The sequence below is a fragment of the Equus caballus genome, chromosome 1 (assembly GCF_041296265.1).
Source record: "Equus caballus isolate H_3958 breed thoroughbred chromosome 1, TB-T2T, whole genome shotgun sequence".
Lineage (NCBI taxonomy): Eukaryota > Metazoa > Chordata > Mammalia > Perissodactyla > Equidae > Equus > Equus caballus.
The window spans coordinates 43,217,443-43,238,835 of record NC_091684.1 but is presented as its reverse complement, the minus strand read 5'-3'; the positions used below and the strand labels follow the sequence as shown (position 1 = coordinate 43,238,835).

Here is a 21,393-nt window from a genome sequence, read left to right as displayed (position 1 = left end):
ATGATTAGCAGCCCTCCATATGCCCTGGCTACTTTGACAAATCCTTCCCTTGGCCTCCGCAATCTTCTGTCGCTGCTGACAAGCTATTGCCTACGCTGTTAGAGTTCATCGATACACAGGAACAGAAACAGACAAAAAGAGTGGCGGGAGGGAGACTAAACAGAGAGGAAATGTTTGTTATTCATCTTCCATTTGCTTCCGCAGTCATCCTAGGCCAAACTCTGCTCTATTTCCAGACCAAGGCACGCAGACGTGAGGGTGTCCTCATGGCTTCCTTATGGGAAGAATCAATTGGAATCCTACTGCCCATCAGTTGTTCCCATTGCCTGCCACTCTCTGCTCCTCATCTTGACAGGATTTTCATCCTGTACAGAAAGCAATATTATTAACAAAAACTGCCCTACTTTCACTTCAAGGGAGGTCAACAGAGAGAGAAAACCAGAAAACAGATAATAAAGCACTTGTTTTAATTCCATCTTAAACCCGTGTGATTTGTGAGTACAAATTTAGTACTGGTCTTCTTAAGAGATATAAAAGCAGGAGTAGCAAGCTCAACAATAACACAGGGATAGTGATCTAGCATTTCACAGCTTCTCACAGAGTGCAGAGGGTTGTTAACAGTCTCACTTCTCACTGTCGGAATATTATCTGGGAATCATCCTTGCCTACTTGCAATGCCCTGCTTGTATTTAACTCTGGGCTTTGCACATTCCTTTCCCTCTGCCTGTAGTACCTTTGAGCTCATCTTTACCTGGTTTACTCCTATTCATACTTTGAGTCTCAGTTGTGTGTCCTCTGGAAAGTTTTTGGGGGGACACCCTTAAGAACCAATAGCAGTACCCTGAAGTTCTCTTGTCCTGGCAGTCATCACACTTTGTCAGTAGTACTTGTTTATTTTCTAGCTTTTCTGCAAGACTCATAGTTACTTGAGGGTTGGGACTGGGTTGATGTATTTATCCCTGGCTCTCAGATGGAACTACCAACTCAGAACATGGTATGAGGCAGAACTAATTAAGTCCGGGACTATCCAATCAAAAGATGATTAAAAATATTTTTGAATTTTTACTTTCAACAAATGAGCTCCTCAAATGAAGGCACTTAATCACAAGACAAATGTTTCAACGCACTGGTCACAGTTAATATCCATGTATTTGCTGTTATTATGACCCAAGAACGTAAACTTAAAATTCATTGCACTCTGCAAATGAAGAACTGTTATAACTTGGAGGGCTGTTATTGGGGTTTTTTTGGAAAGAATTTTATTTTTTTACTTGTAAACGGTATTCTCAGTTTTATGGAAATATAATTGGCATTAACATTGTAGCAGTTTAAGGTGTACAGCATAATGATTTGGTATATGTATAAATTGCAAAATCACTGCCACAATAGGCTATTATTGTTTGTTTTCATATTTGGCCAGTCTTAGCTTGTTTTAACTTACTTTCAGCCTATTCATTTCTAAAGAAACATGTGGAGGAACAGGATCTAAGCAACCAAACAGAACTTTGAACTCTTCTACTATAGAATACTTAAAAGAAAAAATATATGTATAAATAGAAACTTGATCAATCAGAATTCTTTGTAAGGGCTGCTTTCTTTCTTCCCTCTTTGAACCCTTACCTATTGGGGTACATAAGAAAAATAACCTGCGAAATCCTGCATTCTCAGGTTGCTATTTACCAGTAAAATATAAATTTTCCTTTATTCACAGTTTTTTTAAAGCTTGCTGCATTAACTGTAAATGATATTTTATGGGGAATAACAAAAAACATCACAAAATAGCAACTCCAATTTTATAATGAACATAAATAGGAAAATAGAATTTAGTTTTTCTAGAACAAATCTATTCTGTTTACTGAGGACTATCTTATTAAATATACTTCCCACGAAATTGGGAGAGCATCACTTGTCCTTTTAAAGAAAAGCTACATAATTAGGTAAGCACAGAGAGCAGCTTGCTGAACAATGCACAGTTTTTAGTATTAACAACTCAAAGGCTATATCCACACTGATTCTAATAGTTCACGTAGTACTTGTTACCTTGGCAACCCAATGAGTGACAGCAATTACATGGAAATATACGTTGTATTTGTTTCAATATATTCTATTAGAATAAGTTCCTGGAAATCTGGGAGGCTAATCTATATGCTCAGTCTGGGAATGCTGGGTTATCAGAATAAGTGATTTGGAACCCTTTTTCGAGGAAACATCCTAAGTAAGATGTCGAAAAAGATTTGGGGAAGATGGTTAGGTCCTAAAACATCAGAGATGCACAGGGATCTTGGGGTACAAGAATGTCCAGAATCATGGGCTTAATTTTGAAAGATGGGTTTGCGAATGGTAAGCAATGTTATGTTTGAGTATAAGCCAAGATGAAGCCGCTCAAAGATCCTCCAGGGCAATTATCAGAAAACTGGATAAGAGCTAGATCTCTGCTTGATAGCATAACAAAAGGTTTCATTACTTGTGGAAGCTTGTGGCAGGCAAATCCTTTCCCCCTCTCCACCAGGGTGGGAGATAGGAATTCGCAAGAAGCAAGCAGTAGTAGCGGCAGGTGGTGGGAGAAGAGCAAGAGCGAGGTATCCCACTTCACCAGGAGAAGAGGCAATAAGAGCCCGTGATTCTGCAAAGCAAAGAATATAGGACAGCTATGATGAGACACGCTCCACATCCACATGGCAAAGCCTTAGAATTCATCAGACATGGGATTTGGGAAGAAGAGATGAAATGGTTTGACATGCTAATAATCCCAGCGGATGTGAGCTACCAACACTCAAATGTCTAATGACCAGTTTGCAAAGGCCTGGGAAAGGAAAGGTCACACAAGCGTATATAAAAATGTCTATATGTTCAGTGAATATCATTAAAGGTAATATGTACATAAATAAACTTTTAAAGAAAAGTTTCAAACATTTTCTCATTTTGACTTTCCACATCAGGGCTTTTTCCATCATCACCTTAAAGATAAAGAAAAGTGTACCCAAGTGTGATGATGAACACAATGGCAGGACTTCTCCCTCCTTTAAGTGGGAGGAAGTCAACAGGATAAAAGATCCAACAATCATAACAATAAGGATAATAATAATTATTTTTAATAGGTTTTTTTTCTAAGGCAGTCATTGTAAATTTACATCTTCAGGCTGTTGAATCACTCACTCCGTGGAACAGTTACATTTCAGGACATGTAACTGCCCTCCAAGTGAGTACAGGCCTTCTATGAGTTCACATGGAGTTTTCCTCAATGTGAAGTCTATAGATTTCCAGAGGGCTTGATTCCAGATGTTCATTCTAAATGCAGATTCCAGGGCTCTGTGTCCAGAGTTTCTTCTTTAATCTGCCTGAGGGGCCCCAGGTGTCTGTATTTTCATGAGTTCCTACAGGGATTTCTGACGCAGGGTAAATTGATTGAGATTTTTTTTAATTTGTCAATTTATTTATGAAGCTTGACAAACAGTATAAAACTGAACTCTAAGTTATATCTAATGAAATGCTTTTGTCAGGGGAGGAGAGGAGCATAGGGTAAATAAAGTCCAATAGTAAAAAAAAAAAAAACAGACATACTGTGAAAATTTAAACCTCCCTATTACCCTATTCTCTAGTCTTCTTACCCAAAGAAAACTGCTATTATTAGTTTCTTAGATATCCTTTGAGAAATACCTTATGAATATACCAATATCATAGCTCATGTATGCTTACTCATCCCTTTGTGGGGAGGGGATTAAAATAAGAATGGGGGCAGACTATAACATTGTCCTGTCCCTTGCTCTTTTTCATTAAAATATATCTACAAGACATTATTCCATAAGTACGCATATAGGTTTCCCTCATTTTTAAAACAATTGCTTATCATTCTATAGAAGAGAATATATTTTATAATATATAGCTATAATAAATATAATTCATCTATCTAATTCATTGCTGAAATATACGTTGTTTCTAGCATTTGTGATTACAAACAATGAATGATGCCTCCCAACATTTCAGAACTACTTGTCCAAGTAATAATAACGATAAGCATGGTTGAGTCTTTCACTAACTATGGGAAAGTGTTCTGGTCATTATTGGTATATCTGCCATTCTCTGGAATCGTGGTACATACTGCCACACACAAAAATGTGTCTGTTAGCACTTGGCACACCCTCCATCTACCTCTCTATGTCATTTCTTTGCTTTCCACATCTCTCTTTTATCCTTCAAGAGACAAAAGAGAGACACTTTTCTCTTCTAAAACTCTATTCCTTTTGACTGCCCTCTTTTTTTCATCCTACTCTCTTCTTTGTTCTAAACGTGCCTTAGTCTTCTACTTGATTGAAGGTCAATGCAAGAGGGTAACTCATGTCTCTCCCATGGTGTATGCATGGGGTTTGTGGCCATTCTTCTCAAAGAAATATGGACACCTAATATGATAAGCACTATATACATGTAAGAAATAAAAATAATAGCATGCACTGATCTAATGGATTTAAGTGAATTTCTTTTAGATTCTAAATAACATTTGGAATTCTAAATAATATTTGGACAGCTTTTTCTGATGAGATATTGGAAGCTGTATAATAATATTGCTACACTGTACAAATACTAGTCTGACCCAATATTAACACACCAAACACAATCACTCACATTACATAAGGCTATATGTGCCTGAGGTGTGCATAAGGTTTTAGAGTCTGCAGAACATTTTCATATTCATCATCCTGCTTTTAAAGCTAGAAATATTCAATCTATTTTAATACCCTATTGAGAAATAACGCCTTTTGAACTTCAGAGCATGAAATGTGCCATTTTAAGTGTTTCTCTTTAAAAAGAGTCATATATATCTTACTCCACATGTATTTTTCTTCAGAATGACAATTTCAATGTGAAACAGCTTAAATTAATAGCCATCTCTGTTTTGCTTTTCCCCCCTGTGAAATAATTTGGAGTTTCTAGGCACTCTGTTTTTATAAGTAAGCAGCCACAAAAGATTAGAAAAGAATTCAGCACAATGAATTTTCTTGGCAAAATAATATATTAGCTAAATAGTGTGTATTAAATCACCTGTGCCACTGACAGCTGGGTTTACTGCTATACAATAAATGACAAAATAAGCCTTTGCGAGGGTTTTTCAATATTCTGTCTTGTGGTTATAGATTTCAGAGTCTTTTCCTGTCAGTTTTATGCTGCATTTCTTTACAAAACTGACAGGCAGCTGACAAGGCAAGAAAAGTTAGAAAATTTGGCTGGTAGTGAAATTTGACAGAATTTTTCCTTTGGGGGATTAAAACATTTATTCTAAGTGCAGAAAAATAAGTTAGAACTTTCAGGAATTAACTGTTTCCATTAGTCAGACTGCCTGGAAGCATATCTACCTGTTATTTGGCTGTAGAACCCTGGCCAAATTATTTAGCCTATCGGTGCCTCAGTTTCCTCATCTGTCAAAGAGCTCTCATAAAGTTATTGTGGGGCTTGAACGAGCAACTATATATAAAGCACTTCATCCAGTGCATGGCAGTGCAATTGTAATAATAATAGTTTGGATTCAAAGGACTCTTTTTTAGATTGTAAGGACGAATATTAAATAGTATTTCAGTCTACATTTATAAAAAGAGTTGTATAATGATACTGCTGTATATTAAACCCTCAGTTTTCCAAATAATATTGTGAATAAGCATTAACACTTGAAAATAATTTTAACACAAAGGTGGAGATGGAAAGACTATTTAGAGAGAAAAGAAGAAAAGAACATAATCCCAGTGCTGCCATGTTTTATTGTGATCTTTGCCATTCTGCATCTATTCATTAAAATGTTTACTTCTATCTTCACTCCCAACTTAAACACTCTCCCTCAGTTTAATTTTTTCAACAATCCATTTCATCTGCTTTCTCACTTAACTACCCTAATTAGTGATGGTGACCACCTCCGTGAAGAAAAAAGTGCTGATGTCTACTAAAGGAAGCAGACAAAAAATGCTACTGCTTTGAGGAAAGCCATCAGAAGTGCCTTGGAACCACCTGTAAGAGACCAAAGGCAAGAGAACTTCGTTTTGTTTCCTATGGTGCTGTTCTTTCTAGGAGCACAGAACTCTTCTCTACCTAGACAACAGGAAACATATACACTTATACTTTGAGTGAAAGAAGGAAGTCTGAAAGTAATGGACAGCAACTACAGAAACAAGAGAGAGAGTTAAAAAAAAAAAAAAAAGGAGAATGTATGAGAAAAAGAAAGGTCATCTTGGGAAGCAAAGTCCTCAAACAACATAACTAATTACTGAGCCCCACAAAATAGGACAATGTATGAAGGCACCAACAGAGGCTCACCACTACTGTCCGGGGTTAGCAAGCTACTCTGATGCTTCACGTGAGTGGAGACTGATGGCCAAAGGTAAGGGCATATTTTTATTATTTGCTTAAAGTACAAATAATATTTGAATTTAGTTGCAATATTTGATTTAACTAAGAAATAAACTTGGTTACACAAATACTGTTCTCAAGAAATCACGCTTTGCTTTAAGCTTAGAGTTTAGCTGGAAAATAACAATAAGCTGCTCACTGAATCAATGGCCTGGCAATGATGTACTATCCACCAAGAAACAGGCTTGCCAGCACTCCCTGCTTCTAGATAGAGAGGAGTGTGAGGGGCTGTCACAGGTATACCGGCTTTGATTCAAATGCGATCAGTTACTAGGAATGATTCCTGTCCTCAGTGTACACAGGTGTGTATAGGTATAAAGAAACAGCACAGTAAAGAGAAATAACAGTCCTTTTGTCAGTAATAAAGAAAAAAAACCCTCCTTTTCATCTTCAACCTTAGCAAGAGGGTCAATGGGTAGACAGCAGTTATATTTTCCTTTCTAGATACCTCTCAGGAAATCAAACAAATCAAAAATGCATTTGGAAACTGTCTGCTCGTATCCTGTATTCTCTATCTTGTCTGACAGAACGGAAACTCCTTGCAGGCACAGCTGTCCTTCTGCCACAAACTGAATCTGAGCACCATAAATCCTCAGTAAAAGTTCAAGAGAAAAGCTAATAAAACTTTCTAGTGAAAACTTCTACTAAAGCATGAGTCACACTTAAACTCCCATAATGTCAAATTCAGTGCCTACCCTTCCACAGAGCGCATGCTCAGTAAGTATTTAGGAAATGGTGCTGGATCGTTTCTAGCTGAATAACGACTGAGAATATTCCTAAAGAGTTGTCAGGCCTTTGCTGATGTGCGAGGTAAGTTTCCGTTCTGCCCTCCCCCGACTTCCTCCACCCCATCTGCAGACAACTGCTCTCGGAGGATTTCTTCGAAGCTGACCTCCCTGTGGAGGTCCTGCAGGCGAGAATTAAAGTCTGTAACAAATGCTCAACCCTGGGACACTGGTAGCAAACTCCAGACCACTAAACTGGCGTGGAAACTTCTGCACTTGCTTTATTCTCTCTGCAGGGATCAGCTTCTCTTTCCTGGACCCCTCACGGGCAGTGCGCTAACATACACAATTCCATTTTCAGGGCTAACAAAAGACTGAGCTCCAGAGGAATAAGTCATTTGCACTTCCCTGTTTCCTTGCAGGCACTTGTTTTGTTCCCCAGAGCTAGGAGGGAACTGGCAAACACCTGGAGGTGAGGGAGAGGCAATCCTCTCATTGTACTGCTCTGCGAGAAAGGATCCACAGCTATTTCAAGGTAAATGTCAGATGACAGTGATGAAGATAATGATAAATAAGGGAATTGCTATTATTTATTATTGTATCATTGAACTGTCAAGAATAGAATTATCAATATTTTTATATGAAGAATGGAAGTGTTTGGTATTTTAAAATGTATACTCTCTCTATTCACCTTCAAGGACATCATACATTATATATAGTGTGAGCTTTCTGAAGATCATGAATGAGCAGTGAATATTTCTTTACTGTTTCTTACCAGACCATTTTTCTATCTGCAAATCAGTATTTTAAAATGCCTGTGAACAAAACCCAGTTTTGAAACTAATATTTTATTTTTGTAGAGACGGAGGGAATGACTTAGAGGAATGTTGTGGAAAAACTCTCTCTGGTGGTAGGCACCTTGAGAATGGCTGCCTAGCTCACGACAACCCTTTTAACTGCTCCCTTCCCTAACACGGGTGGGCCACCAAGAGCCACTTTTGGAATTCATGGCCAACCACGATAGATATTCAGCTGTTACCAGGATAGCTGCACCAGTGGGTGAAATAACTGAAAATCTGGACCTGATGATAAACAGCCACGGCCCTGAGCCCCTGTCCCGGACCTCCCCTTGGCTGAGCAGGTAAAGGAGGTTAACTCTAGGCGCTGCAGCGGTCTGTAGGGTCTCTCCCACTCTAGCTGATTGCTGGGCCCCCGGATAAAGTTGTTAAACAGTCTATCACCCTGGCACCAATCCCTTTGCCATATTGGATTGATTCATGGATGGACATCAGAGTAGAGCCGGACCTTTAAATTCTCTCTTCCAGGAAGCTGCAATCAATATCCAGAGAAATAAATCATTCTCTCTGGACAAATCTGTAGCAAGTAAATCAAAAGCCCGTAACAGACCCCTTAAATGGTGATAGACTAGGGAGAGAAATCAGAGAGATCTGGTTCTTCAAGCAGAGGAGAGAGAGAGAGAGAATGGGAATAGAGCATCTTGAATAAGTTACAATTGCCTGCTCCTTCTTTATATTACTGCATGTTATGGACTGAATTGTGCTCCCTTCCCCTCCAATTCCTATGTTGAAGCCCTAACCTCCAATGCGACTTATTTGGGAATAGGGCCTTTAAAAGAGATCATTAAGTTTAAATGAGGTCATAAGGGTGGAGCCCTAATCCAATATGACGGGTGTCTTTATAAGAAGTGGAAGAGATGCCAGGGATTCACACACACAGAGCAAGAGCCATGTGAGAACACAGTGAGAAAGTGGCCATCTGCCACCAAGGAGAGAGGACTCTGGAGAAAGCAAACATGCCAGCACCTTGATCTTAGACTTCCAGCCTTCAAAACTGTGAGAGAATGAATGTCAGTCATTTAAGCTGCCTAATCTGTGGTATTTTGTTATGGCAGCCTGAGCAGACTGATACTCTGCCTGTGGGTTCTGAGAGAGAACAGAGTATCATTAAAACACCACCTGTCCCCTTTTGCTTACCATGGCTGGAGCTGGTTTCTGCACTTGTACCAAGAAGTGCTAACTACTACATTCCTATAAACATTGGATTTCACATTTTTGTCTAATTTCTGATTGAGGAATCTAACTGTTTGATGGCAAATCTGAACTGGCACTCCAAAGTAATGTTTTTCAAGGATTGTTCAAATGTGATAATGAATACAAAATACATGCTGTCACACTGGTTTTTGTTGTTGTTTCTAACAATCTTAGCCCTCAAGCAAACAATCTGAGCCCTCACAAAAAGGAAAGGCCTCTTTCCTGTAACTTGGTATAAATATAGGATTGTTCTACAGGCCAACTGAGCCACAGAAGAGAGATACCAGGGGCTGGCCCTGTGGCCGAGTGGTTAAGCTCGTGTGCTCTGCTTCGGCGGCCTGGGGTTCACTAGTTTGGATCCTGGGCATGGACCGACACACCACTCATCAGGCCATGCTATGGTGACATCCCGCACAGAAGAACTAGAATGACCTACAACTAGGATATACAACTATGTACTGGGGCTTTGGGGAGAAAGAAAAAAGGAGAAAGATTTGCAACAGATGTTAGCTCAGGGCCAATCTTCCTCACCGAAAAAAAAGAAGAAGACAGATTCCAGCCTAACTTCTGAAGTGAATGGAAGCTCAGACAGACATTTCTCTGCAGTTGGATATTGGCTTGTTCTGGCATAGAAAAAAAGATTCACAAGTTGTTCATCTTAAACAGGATGTCTTCATTCGGGACCCAGTTTCAGGGCTTGTAATTTTCCACAGTTTATGAGGATACTTCCTTCCTCTGTGTTCTTTCAGGTGACAGCCTGAAGCAAGCAGAGGGAGCTCTGCTTCTTGTCCAATTAGTTATGCTTCTCCGTGTTTGAATAAATGGTCTCTGTCTGCCAGTGCACACTGCAAAGCAGTAGTCCTAATGACAGCCTGGACACAACTGTACGCTCAACTAGGGATACTATGTGCCAGACCAATGCAATGTCTTATAAGCCTCAGTCCTCCACAGTCAAAGCGCACACAGGCCCTTTTACTAAAAAGGCAGAAGTGGAATTTCAGCCAACTAAACCTTTGAAGAGTGCATTTCATGATTTCGTATAAGAACCTAGAGAGCACCAAAAATGATCAGTAAAATTTTCATTGAAGTCTTCTACAGGATTAAGCCTAAAAATTATCCATGTTCAACCACAGATCTACCACAAATTAAAATGACAATGTTACCCAAGGTTGTCTCTCTACAATTTTTTAAATATAATCTGACAACAGACCATTAGTTCACTCAGTTCAACCCCTTCAAAGATAAAAATGAAGATACAGACTCAAAAATAAATAGCATTGATTAAAATTTGGGTCTCTTTCCACTTAAGATGCTGCTTCACCCACTTAATTTTATATAACAAAGTGTAGATTAATAATTGCCACACAAAATAATGATAAAGCAAATGTTGTGTATTCCACACAACAATCCTAGACAGGTGATATGGTTCCCACTTAAGAGATGCAGGAATGGAAGCACAGAGAGGTTAAGTAATTCGTTCACGGCTACACAGTTACTTGTTCAACTAGGCAGCCAACCCAAGTGTCTGACTTTAAAGTCTATATTCTTAACTCCTTCACTTTACTGCCTCTCAGAAGTGCTGAGAGCATAGTTTGGGTGAGAAAGTCTGAAGATTTAGATCCCATTAAAAGCTAGGCCAATAACTAGGCGTCTGACCCTGGTTGAGTCCTTTGTCTTCCCTGGACTTTATTTTCTTTATCTCCTAAAAAAATGAGGTTGTACTACACAATCCCTTCCAAGGAGAACATTTGGTTGGACCCAACCTTTAGCCCTGGAATGGCATATTCCCAGCAGTCCCAAATTCATGTACTCTTCCTCTTGCCAATAAAAGCAATTCATCTAGTGGATAAGTAATGAAATTTACTATTTATTCCTCTGCATGTTGTTTCATATTAAATACATTAAAAAATGTGGGGAAGGGGCTGGCCCCGTGGCCGAGTGGTTAAGTTCACGTGCTCTGCTGCAGGCGGCCCAGTGTTTCGTTGGTTCGAATCCTGGGCGCGGACATGGCACTGCTCATCAGACCATGCTGGGGCGGTGTCCCACATGCCACAACTAGAAGGACCCACAATGAAGAATATACAACTATGTACCGGGGGGCTTTGGGGAGAAAAAAAGGAAAAAATAAAATCTTTAAAAAAAAAATGGGGGGAAACTGTCACAGACCAACCAATTTGGGGTTTGAGGAATCTGGGCTCTTTCATTTTACGGAAAATGCATTCATTATCTATCTAACTAGCTGTTTTTAAGATCCTTATGTGAGGTTGAACTATAGCCGTGCAAATTGAAAAAGGAAACATTTTCTCAATCATTTTAGTCTTTAGACCCTATAGTCCATCTGTTGCCACAGCACTGATTGTGATGTCAAAACTGCTATTAGTTACACTCAGAGACAATCAGGGAAAAGGCCAAGGGAGATTGTGTGCAGGCCTCAATAACCCGTGATTACTATACTAATTACGAAGTAGGAAGTTTACAATCAAGAGAACTGATTTCAGCCTGTCGCTCTGCCACTTACTAGCTGTGTATCCTTGAGAAACTCATTTAATGGAATAATAATTTAAGAGCTTGAGTTCTTGAGTCAAATGGTGTGTGTTCAAATCCTGGCTCTGCTAGTTAACATGGGCACACTGGGAATCTCTCTGTGCCTGTTTCTTTGGTTATAAATTCAGACCCTGTGACTGCCTATCTCAGAAGAGCTGTTGAAGGGATTAAATAAAATACTGTATTTTATGAAGGATTTATCAGAGGGCCTCCTTCCTATTAAGAGATCAGAGTTAGCTTGTATCAACAGTATCTGTATTTTGAGTCTATTGTTAAAGTTCTAGGTAACAGTTCTCTGAGTATTAACATGTTTAAAATCAGAATACAATCGTATGTACCTCATTGATTCTTGTCAAGAACAGAGGTGGGAACCTAAAGAACAGTGTGCTGTAAGCTGAAAGCACTAAATTACCATCTTGTTAAGATGCAATCTGTTACTATAAGATGATCTTGTATTAATTTAAAAAATACTGAGTGTTTGGAATATGAAAGGCACTGGTTTATATAAAATCAATATGAACAATATAGATCAGATATGGCTTCTACGCTTAAATGGTAACACAAAAATACTGGTACCTGTATTACAGGATAGAAAATAATGGGTGCCAAATCAATATCCTACTTTAAAAAGGAAAGTCTTTAAGGTGAGCATTGAAGGACAAGAAGGATTTAGACATGGGGGCATGAGAAGAGAAAGAAGGGAAAGAAGACATCCTCAAAAAAGGAATAGTATGAGCAAAAGCTGGGAGCCAAAGCTAGGAGGTGGAAAAGCACAGATCGTGAATAGTGAAAAATAAGTGGTACAAATTAGCCAGAGGAGAATACATAAAGGGGGCGAGTGAGTAATGAGAATGAAGCCATGTTACAGAAGATACTCAATGTAGGAACAGCAACTGCCACATTAGATTAAAAATTATAATGCAGTAAAAAGGATAGTCCCAGTGCAGAAGATATTACGGAGAAGGACCGGATAAAACTGGTATTCTTAAACCTCTGACGTTATTATTCCAAGTTCATGTTTCAAAAAGGTGGAAGAAAGCCTAGTGACTCACATCAAGTTTAGATTCATGAATCTGATCTTCAAAACCTTTTGTAATCTATCCCAAAAGATGATCTTTTATGATACTACTCACCAACTCTCTATTGGTTTCCTCCGAGGGCATCAAAAACACCAGGTTTCAATTTCATATTTTGGCTATTCCTAGCTCCTGGCTTAGTCTCCTCATCTTCTATTTATACACACCAGATTATAATCCATCCCTTAAATCCCAGCACCATTAGGAAGCCTTCCTTGATGAGTTAAACCTTATCACTCTCTTCCATCTCTACATACTTCATTACACATCTATGTTATCAAATAGGAACATGGAAGGACTATCACTGAGCTAGGAATAAAATGGCAAGGGTCCTCGCAGCAGGTCCCCATTCTGATTTTGGGCATGCTATTTAACACTATAGGTTTCCTCTTGTGTAAAATGAAGGGCTTGTGGCTTAGCTAACTCTAACGTCACTTCCTATCATTCATGCAATATATAAAGAGCACTGACCTGTGCTAAGTAAGTTTTATCCTGAGTGCTGAGGACACAGTGAAAAGAAGACAAAGTATCTATCTATCTATCTATCTATCTATGACTGTGTCCCTTTAGTTCAGTGGTTCTCAAACTTTAGCCTGCGTGAGAATCAGCTGGGGAGCTTGTTAAAACACAGATTTCTAAACACACACACACACACACACACACACACACACACACACAAACACATGCACTCCTCAAGAGCTTCTGTTGCAGTGGTTTAAAGTAGGGCCCAAAATTTTGCATTTCTAAGATGTTTCTAAGAGATGTTCATGTTACTTGTCCAGGGACCACACTTACAGAATCTATGTTCGAGTGGAATGTTTGTCTTTTTCACTGTGGTATTCCAGTGCTTAGAATAAATATTTATGGAATAAAAGAATAAATATGTCACTTTGTTAATTGACAAAGGAGAATCTAGTTCTTTCCTTGAATGATGCTATAGTTTAGAAGGAAAAATCACAGTTCTACTAAAAAATAGAATAGTTGCTATCATCAGAAAGGTACGGATAAGGAATGATTTATATGCAAAGGAAGATGAACTCACTTGCAACCTAGAGGAAGGAGGAGGAAGATTAGAGAGAACTTTGTGGAGAAGTGGATTTGATCTATTCCTTGAAGGGCTCATACACTTATTTCAAAAATGCCTGTCATAACCAAAATATTTTTAGTATCTCTTTTTGGAATTTGTCTAATTAATCTATAGTGAATCTCTTATAATACCCTCAAAGTCTACAGAATCTTTGTACTCTGATGTAAGGTTCAATACTTGGAAATAGCTAAATATATTTTTGCCAAGTCTGGTCAGAAAGTTAGCTGATTTAGCTGCATAACTCTTGGTTGAAAACAACCCTTTCAAACCTTGGTTGAAAACAAGGTATACCTTTGAATTAAGGCACCAATTTTCTAGTATGACTTATAAATGGAGCCCTAAAACAATTTCAGGGTAGGAGTTCAAAAATCATTTGAACAATGGAAGCCTCATGGATTATGTTTATAGTTTCTGAAGGTGACTAGTTTGAAGGATGGCCCCCATTTGGCCATATGCCCTGATGTGTTTAAAAATCATTCTTAGTATAGTTGCTATTTTGATTTATTGGAAGAGTCAACATTTGAACATGCAAGATGCCATGTACATTTTTCTTCAAAGTGTATGCTATGCTATAAATAACTCAAGTTTAAATATCATGGGAACAAAGAAAGCAGTATAAAATGGAAGTTCTTCGAAGGCAGATCTATGAAAATTATGTATTGGTACCAGGAAATATGCACAGGTTCCTAAGAGCTCTTGATAATTGTGGGCCACTCAGTTAAGAATAGATATTAATTTGTGTGTCCTGGGCATTGAGCTATGCGTTGGGTCACACTGGTCCACTATGAAGGGGGCCATATTACACCACTCTTCTAGTTTTGAATAGGGGGACTAAAGAGAACATGGAAGGCCTGTGACAAGCACTCTCTTACAGTGATGGCTTCTCCTTTCTTGTTCATCCCCAGAGTTCCTCAGCTACTCTGCTCACCCATCCTTTGGGCCTGTATCTTCAGTGTGGGATCAGCATGTACTAGCTGTAGTGCATCAGCATTAAAATATTAATAGATTTTTTTTAAGACCACCCGTATCTCATACCTTTTAACAGTGTACTGAATTTAGTTTGGTCTGATACAAATGAAAACAAAACAAAACAAAATGACTTCAAGTACTTGTGTTTAGATCAAGAATTCTTAAAGTGGGGTCCCCGACCAGCAGAATCAGTATCACCTGAGAACTTGTTAGAAATGCAAATTCTCCAGTCCCACCCCAGAAATACTGAATCAGAACTGGGGAGGGGCAGTGGTGAGGCCCAGCAATCTGACTTAACAAACCGTGACTCCAGGTGGTTGTGATGCGTGCTAAAGTGTGAGGCCCACTTGTCTAGATAGTATCAGCAGCAGCAAAGAGGCTCTCACTGTCAGATAAGCCGTCCAACCTTTTATGAACTTCACAACTTATTCTAACAGCCTATTATTATCCTCTTGATTACTACACTTAATACATACACAATTACACACATCATCGATGCCTAAGTCATCCTTGACAGAATGCGTGTACAAAAGTCATGGCTTCTCTCTGTAAAGAGATTGGTATGGAAAGGAGACAAATGGGTTTGTTTTTAATTTTCCAAAATGATACCATCCTCAACTTCTCTCCACCCCTGGCCCATCTCCAATAAAAGAATCAGGAGGGAAAAACCATTACTAGTAAGTGGCTATTCTGTTTCTTTCACATAGCAGGAAGATTTTATTAGGTGATATAAGTACACTTTATTACTTGCAGATATAAATGATCATGTATCTTGCATAAATAGCTATGTCCAAGACTGTTTTAAAGAACTATTAAAACACGTGAATGTAAATGGATGTGTTGTCTAAATTGTAGCTAAACCCATCATTTCAGATCTATTCATTGGACTATGACACCCAAGATACATAACACAATCTCTCAATGAAACCTGAAGTTTAATAATCCCCTCAAAAGGTTTATGCAGAATAAAATGATTCTCTGCTTAACGCTTCAGACTTAGACTCTGGAACAGTGTAGTCCATAAACATACAACGCAATTCATATATGTAATTTTAATGTTTCTAAGTAACTACATTTTAGAAGTAAAATGAAATGAATGCTATTAATGCTAAAATATATTTTGTCTAAATAAAAAAATTAAAAATATTTCTTCATGTAAACAATATAAAATTAAGGAGATATTTTTACATTTTTATACTTAGTCTTGAAAATCTTGCATGCATTTTACACATTCAGCACATCGCAATTAGAATGATAACTTTTAACTGTAAATACTTGATTTTTATTTCGATTAAAAAAAATTTATCATTGCAAAAGTAGATTTCATACCCAAGTTGTTCCAAACATACTAAAAAGGTTTCCATTAGCCTAACTGAACATCAGTTTTCATATTTAGATTAAAATAAAAATGAAATAAAATTAAAAGTTCAATTTCTTAATCACACTAGCCACATTTCAAGTACCCAACAGCTACAAGCGGCTAGTGGCTACCATATGGGGCAGCCCAGCTCTGAAGCTATGACAGACCAACCTGTGTAAGAATTCTGGCTTTGCCATTTCCTGGCTGCTTAGCAAATAACCTAGGTCTCCCCAAACTCCAGTTCTATGGTCTGTTAAATGGGGGAAAAAACTCCTCGCTCCACACGTTTCAACTTCTGCCTGCCGGCAAAACTAGCAGAATAGAAACAACTACAGTTTGTTTTTCCCTTCATAGTAGAGGTGTGAAATCATTACATCAGTTTATAATAAGCAGAACCAATCTAGATGCCTACAGTATAAGAATAGTTAAACATAATTCACGCTCTGCAGCCATTAAATGATACTTACTACTAACCATTAGTACTGGTTAATATAATTAAGGGGGGTAAAGTAATATTATGAATAGCTCGACTGCAGCCTGGGTGCGCGGAGAAAAACTTGGAAGGACCCGCCTTCAAACAAACAGCCGTTATCCCGTTATCCGAAGCAACAAGATGGGGGCGGGGATGGAGCCGGCACCCTTGTGCGGCTTGTATTTCTGGGCAGTTACTTTCCAAAAATGTTTTCTAAAACGGCGCTATTACTTTTCTATTTTGAGGGGCAAATCCCAAATCTGCTTTGAAACGACTACACTTCTCCTTCATACTCTGGAGTATGATTTTAAATACAGCTTCCATATAAAGAGAAACTGCTACAGGAAAGCACTTGCATCGGAACTAGAACACACCGCCTTAATGAGCCTTCAGTTGGCGGTTTCCCGCTGGCAAACGGAAGCACAACCGCTCTTGACGTCAAGGGAGGCGGCCTCTCCTGGTTACCATGGTGAAGTCTATGTGGCCATCTTTACTGTGGTCAACGCGCGCAAAGTTTTTACTGGAGTGAGTGGTGGTGCGCCATGAAAAATCTGCTGATTAAGAGACAGAAAGGAATCCGACGCCTCGGTAAGGAGGACCTGACAGCATCACAAAGGCTCAAGGGCAGAAAGCATTAACTCATTAAGTTAGTGGAACACTGAGGCGCAGATTTTGCGTTTAAGCGGAACCATTCACGCCCACTAGAGAGGTTTCTGCCCGGATTTTAAAAGCTTCTTCCGTTGCTCAGCGGAAGCGTGGGTCGCCAGAGGACGACTCTGGGAAGACTCGGCTCTCCGTTGTGTCTGCACAACCGGAATCATGTCGAGTTTGGCGGTGAGAGACCCAGCCATGGATCGATCACTGCGTTCCGTGTTCGTGGGGAACATTCCGTATGAGGCCACTGAGGAGCAGTTAAAGGACATTTTCTCCGAGGTTGGTTCTGTTGTCAGTTTCCGGCTGGTATACGATCGAGAGACGGGAAAACCCAAGGGGTATGGCTTCTGCGAGTATCAAGACCAGGAGACCGCGCTTAGTGCCATGCGGAACCTTAATGGGCGGGAGTTCAGCGGGAGAGCGCTTCGGGTGGACAATGCTGCCAGTGAAAAGAACAAGGAGGAGTTAAAGAGCCTAGGGCCTGCAGCGCCCATCATTGACTCCCCCTACGGGGACCCCATCGATCCGGAAGATGCCCCAGAATCAATTACCAGGGCAGTTGCTAGTCTCCCCCCGGAGCAAATGTTTGAGCTGATGAAGCAGATGAAGCTGTGTGTCCAAAACAGTCACCAGGAAGCTCGAAACATGTTACTTCAAAACCCCCAACTGGCTTACGCCCTGTTACAGGCGCAAGTAGTGATGAGGATCATGGATCCAGAGATTGCTTTGAAAATTCTGCATCGCAAGATACATGTCACACCGCTCATCCCAGGCAAATCTCAGCCTGTCTCTGGCCCTGGCCCTGGGATCTGCCCAGGACCTAATGTTCTACTGAACCAGCAGAATCCTCCAGCCCCTCAGCCTCAGCATTTGGCTAGAAGACCTGTGAAAGACATCCCTCCTCTGATGCAGACCCCTATCCAGGGTGGAATTCCAGCCCCAGGGCCAATACCAACTGGGGTTCCCGGACCTGGTCCTGGTTCCTTAACTCCTGGTGGAGCAATGCAGCCCCAAGTTGGAATGCCAGGGGTTGGTCCTGTGCCTTTAGAGCGGGGACAGGTGCAGATGTCGGATCCTAGAGCTCCTATGCCTCGTGGACCCATGACTGCTGGTGGCCTGCCTCCTCGAGGACTGTTAGGAGATGCACCAAATGACCCACGTGGAGGGACTTTGCTCTCAGTCACTGGAGAAGTAGAGCCCAGAGGCTATCTTGGCCCACCTCATCAGGGTCCCCCTATGCACCATGCCTCTGGTCATGACAGCCGTGGCCCTTCCTCACATGAGATGAGGGGAGGGCCATTAGCAGATCCCAGAATGCTAATTGGAGAGCCCAGAGGACCCATGATGGATCAAAGGGGTCTACCTTTGGATGGTAGAGGTAGTAGAGATTCTCGAGGGATGGAGACTCGAGCCATGGAAACTGAGGTCTTAGAGACACGAGTAATGGAGAGAAGAGGAATGGAGACCTGTGCAATGGAAGCCAGAGGGATGGAAGCAAGAGGCATGGATGCAAGAGGAATGGAGATAAGGGGCCCTGGCCCCAGTTCGAGAGGCCCTATGACTGGTGGAATCCAGGGTCCTGGTCCCATTAATATGGGGGCAGGTGGTCCTCAGGGACCCAGACAGGTCCCAAGCATTTCAGGGGTGGGAAATCCTGGAGCTGGCATGCAGGGGGCAGGCATACAAGGAGCAGGCATGCAGGGAGCGGGCATGCAGGGATCGGGCATGCAGGGAGCAGGCATGCAGGGAGCGGGCATGCAGGGAGCGGGCATACAAGGAGTGGGCATGCAGGGGGCCGGCATACAAGGAACGGGCATGCAGGGGGCGGGCAAGCAAGGTGGAGGCCAGCCTAGCAGTTTTAGTCCTGGGCAGAGCCAAGTAACTCCCCAGGATCAAGAAAAGGCAGCTTTGATCATGCAGGTTCTTCAACTGACTGCAGATCAGATTGCCATGCTGCCTCCTGAGCAAAGGCAGAGCATCCTGATTTTAAAGGAACAAATCCAGAAGTCTACTGGAGCTTCTTGAAAGGTTTGGGGAAATATTTGGTAGTAGTCCCAGAAAGTTTTTCTGTAATGAAGAATGAATGTAAAAATCTGGCTTCTGCATCTCCACACTTGAATGATTTGACTTTCTCTCTTCCCAGAACCTAATCTCATTTCTTCTTGCTGTCTTTTTCTTTTTTCTAATTTCCTTTTAATTGGGGGGGGGGGGGGAGGAGGGAGTGGGTGTGTTCACTTTAATTCATTGTAGATATACAAAAATAACTTTCAACATGATTATATTGTACCAAATAAGATTACAAAGAAGATGCAGCAATATTAAAAATGTCTACAATATGTTAACTACACCTTTCTAAATATCGAGTGAAACGATGTGAAAACTGCACATAAAGACTAAAAGATGACCTGTTACAATGGTAATGTAGTAATAGTTTAAGACTTTTGGTTGTATAAGAAAATAAAGAAGTTTACCTCAGAATTATACGATATATTTTTTGGTAAGCCATTTAAAATACAAAATCCTATTTGAGGGCAATAGAATGCTGTATTAGTTTAAGCATTGTTTTAGTGTTTTGGAATAATTTTGAAGCTTTAGAGCTAACAGGATAAGTCTCAGCTTGTGGTGTGGGAATTGTTTTTTTCTAAAGCTATGCTATCTGAAAAGTCAAGGCATGCATCTGGTGTGACATTGTTTCTTTCATTTAGCCCACCTTTCAGGGACCAGCAGTATTCAGGCATTGGGCTTTTCCTAAATAGTGGAAAGCTGCATGCAGTAAAGCTCTGTTTCCTGGTAGCTAGCTTCCATACAGATGGTATCCATCTGGTCATCCTGAATTAGGAGGTAAAACTCTTTATCTCAGCAACATTTAACATGCCTTTTCATTCTCTTATTTCAAAATCTACCTATCACCATCTTAGCAGAATCATTGAGGCCCAGGTAGGTCGAGAGATTCTTGGAGCCTTAATTCCCTGCTCAGTTGGTTATTACTCACTTTACTTTTTACAAGTAATAAAGCTATCGAGTCCTAATATACATACCCATGAGACATATTTAAAAATGAAGGTCCGGCTTATAACATTTCTTTAGAGCTACTACCTAATTTATTTTTAAGCCTTGAGGATGTAGACACACAAAAATTTGTATCATAGACCAAGTAGTAATTAATGGAACCGTAAACAAATAACCAGGTGATCTCACTCTGGAGAAGAAAAACCAGTATCTAGTTAAGAGGAAAAAATATCATTTAGTATAAAGAGGGAGCTGAGACTTGGAAATTGAGTTATTTTCCCCTTGCAAAGTTTTTACATCTTAAATGGGTAATTTACTCACTTTTTACAAAGTTTTTATCCCTACGCTGTTGTCTCCTGCTACCTGTTTTTACTGTTGTTCATATTGTTAACTTTCCCATGTTTTCTATATGCTTCCCCTATATTGGAGGGGATGCCTCTCCTTTACTCTCTTTTATGGGTGATAGCTCTGGTTCTAGTAATTCACAGAGTTGGCTTGATTACTTTGAAATTATAATTGTTTTATCCCAAAGCTTTCACTGAAGGGCTCTAACTGAAAACTATTAAATGTTATGCTCTTTGTTGTAGTAAAATCTCTGCATTGTTTAATGCAGACTAAATAAAAAGAATGTACAATTAAGGCTGACTTTAATATCTGATGTTTATTTTTAATGAATGCATTATTCAAAAGTTAGATGTCTATTCTTAAGAGCTCCATGGGGTCTGAATACTTTTTTCTTCTAAGTGGAAAAAGCAAAACTATAGAATTTGCAGGAGTGGATGGAAATCCCTTTCTTAGATCCATTATCTGCATAATTCCACAATTGAAATAACTATAAAGACGTGTTATTCTACGGTAGGTATCTTGGTGGATACTCAGATTTTAGCCTTCTTTGTCTGTGTGTTCCCCACAAAGAACTCTTCTCTGTATCCCAGGAACCCCGTACAGGTATCTTTATTACTGACAGCACTTGTATATTGCAGTGCACTATTTCACTTTGACCCTCTACCCACTCCAACTTGTAATAGATCAGGAACTCTAACAAAGACTGTCTTA

At 39.9% G+C, this 21,393-nt stretch overlaps 2 protein-coding genes across 2 annotated transcripts in view; one reads left to right on the top strand and one right to left on the bottom strand.

The window, feature by feature from the left end:
- The window catches only part of PRKG1 (protein kinase cGMP-dependent 1), a 1,115,289-nt gene that overhangs the window by 517,588 nt on the left and 576,308 nt on the right, over positions 1–21,393 (bottom strand). The window lies entirely within an intron of this gene.
- Positions 15,188–20,982, top strand: CSTF2T (cleavage stimulation factor subunit 2 tau variant). Its single transcript, XM_001917697.5, has 2 exons — positions 15,188–15,519; positions 16,920–20,982. Exon 2 carries the CDS (start codon positions 17,494–17,496, stop codon positions 19,351–19,353), a length of 1,860 nt encoding a protein of 619 aa, XP_001917732.1. The 5' UTR covers positions 15,188–15,519; positions 16,920–17,493; the 3' UTR covers positions 19,354–20,982.

What these genes read in the sequence shown, in the direction of transcription:
- CSTF2T (XM_001917697.5), top strand. Translation starts at nt 17,494, where the DNA reads ATGTCGAGTTTGGCGGTGAGAGACCCAGCCATGGATCGATCACTGCGT.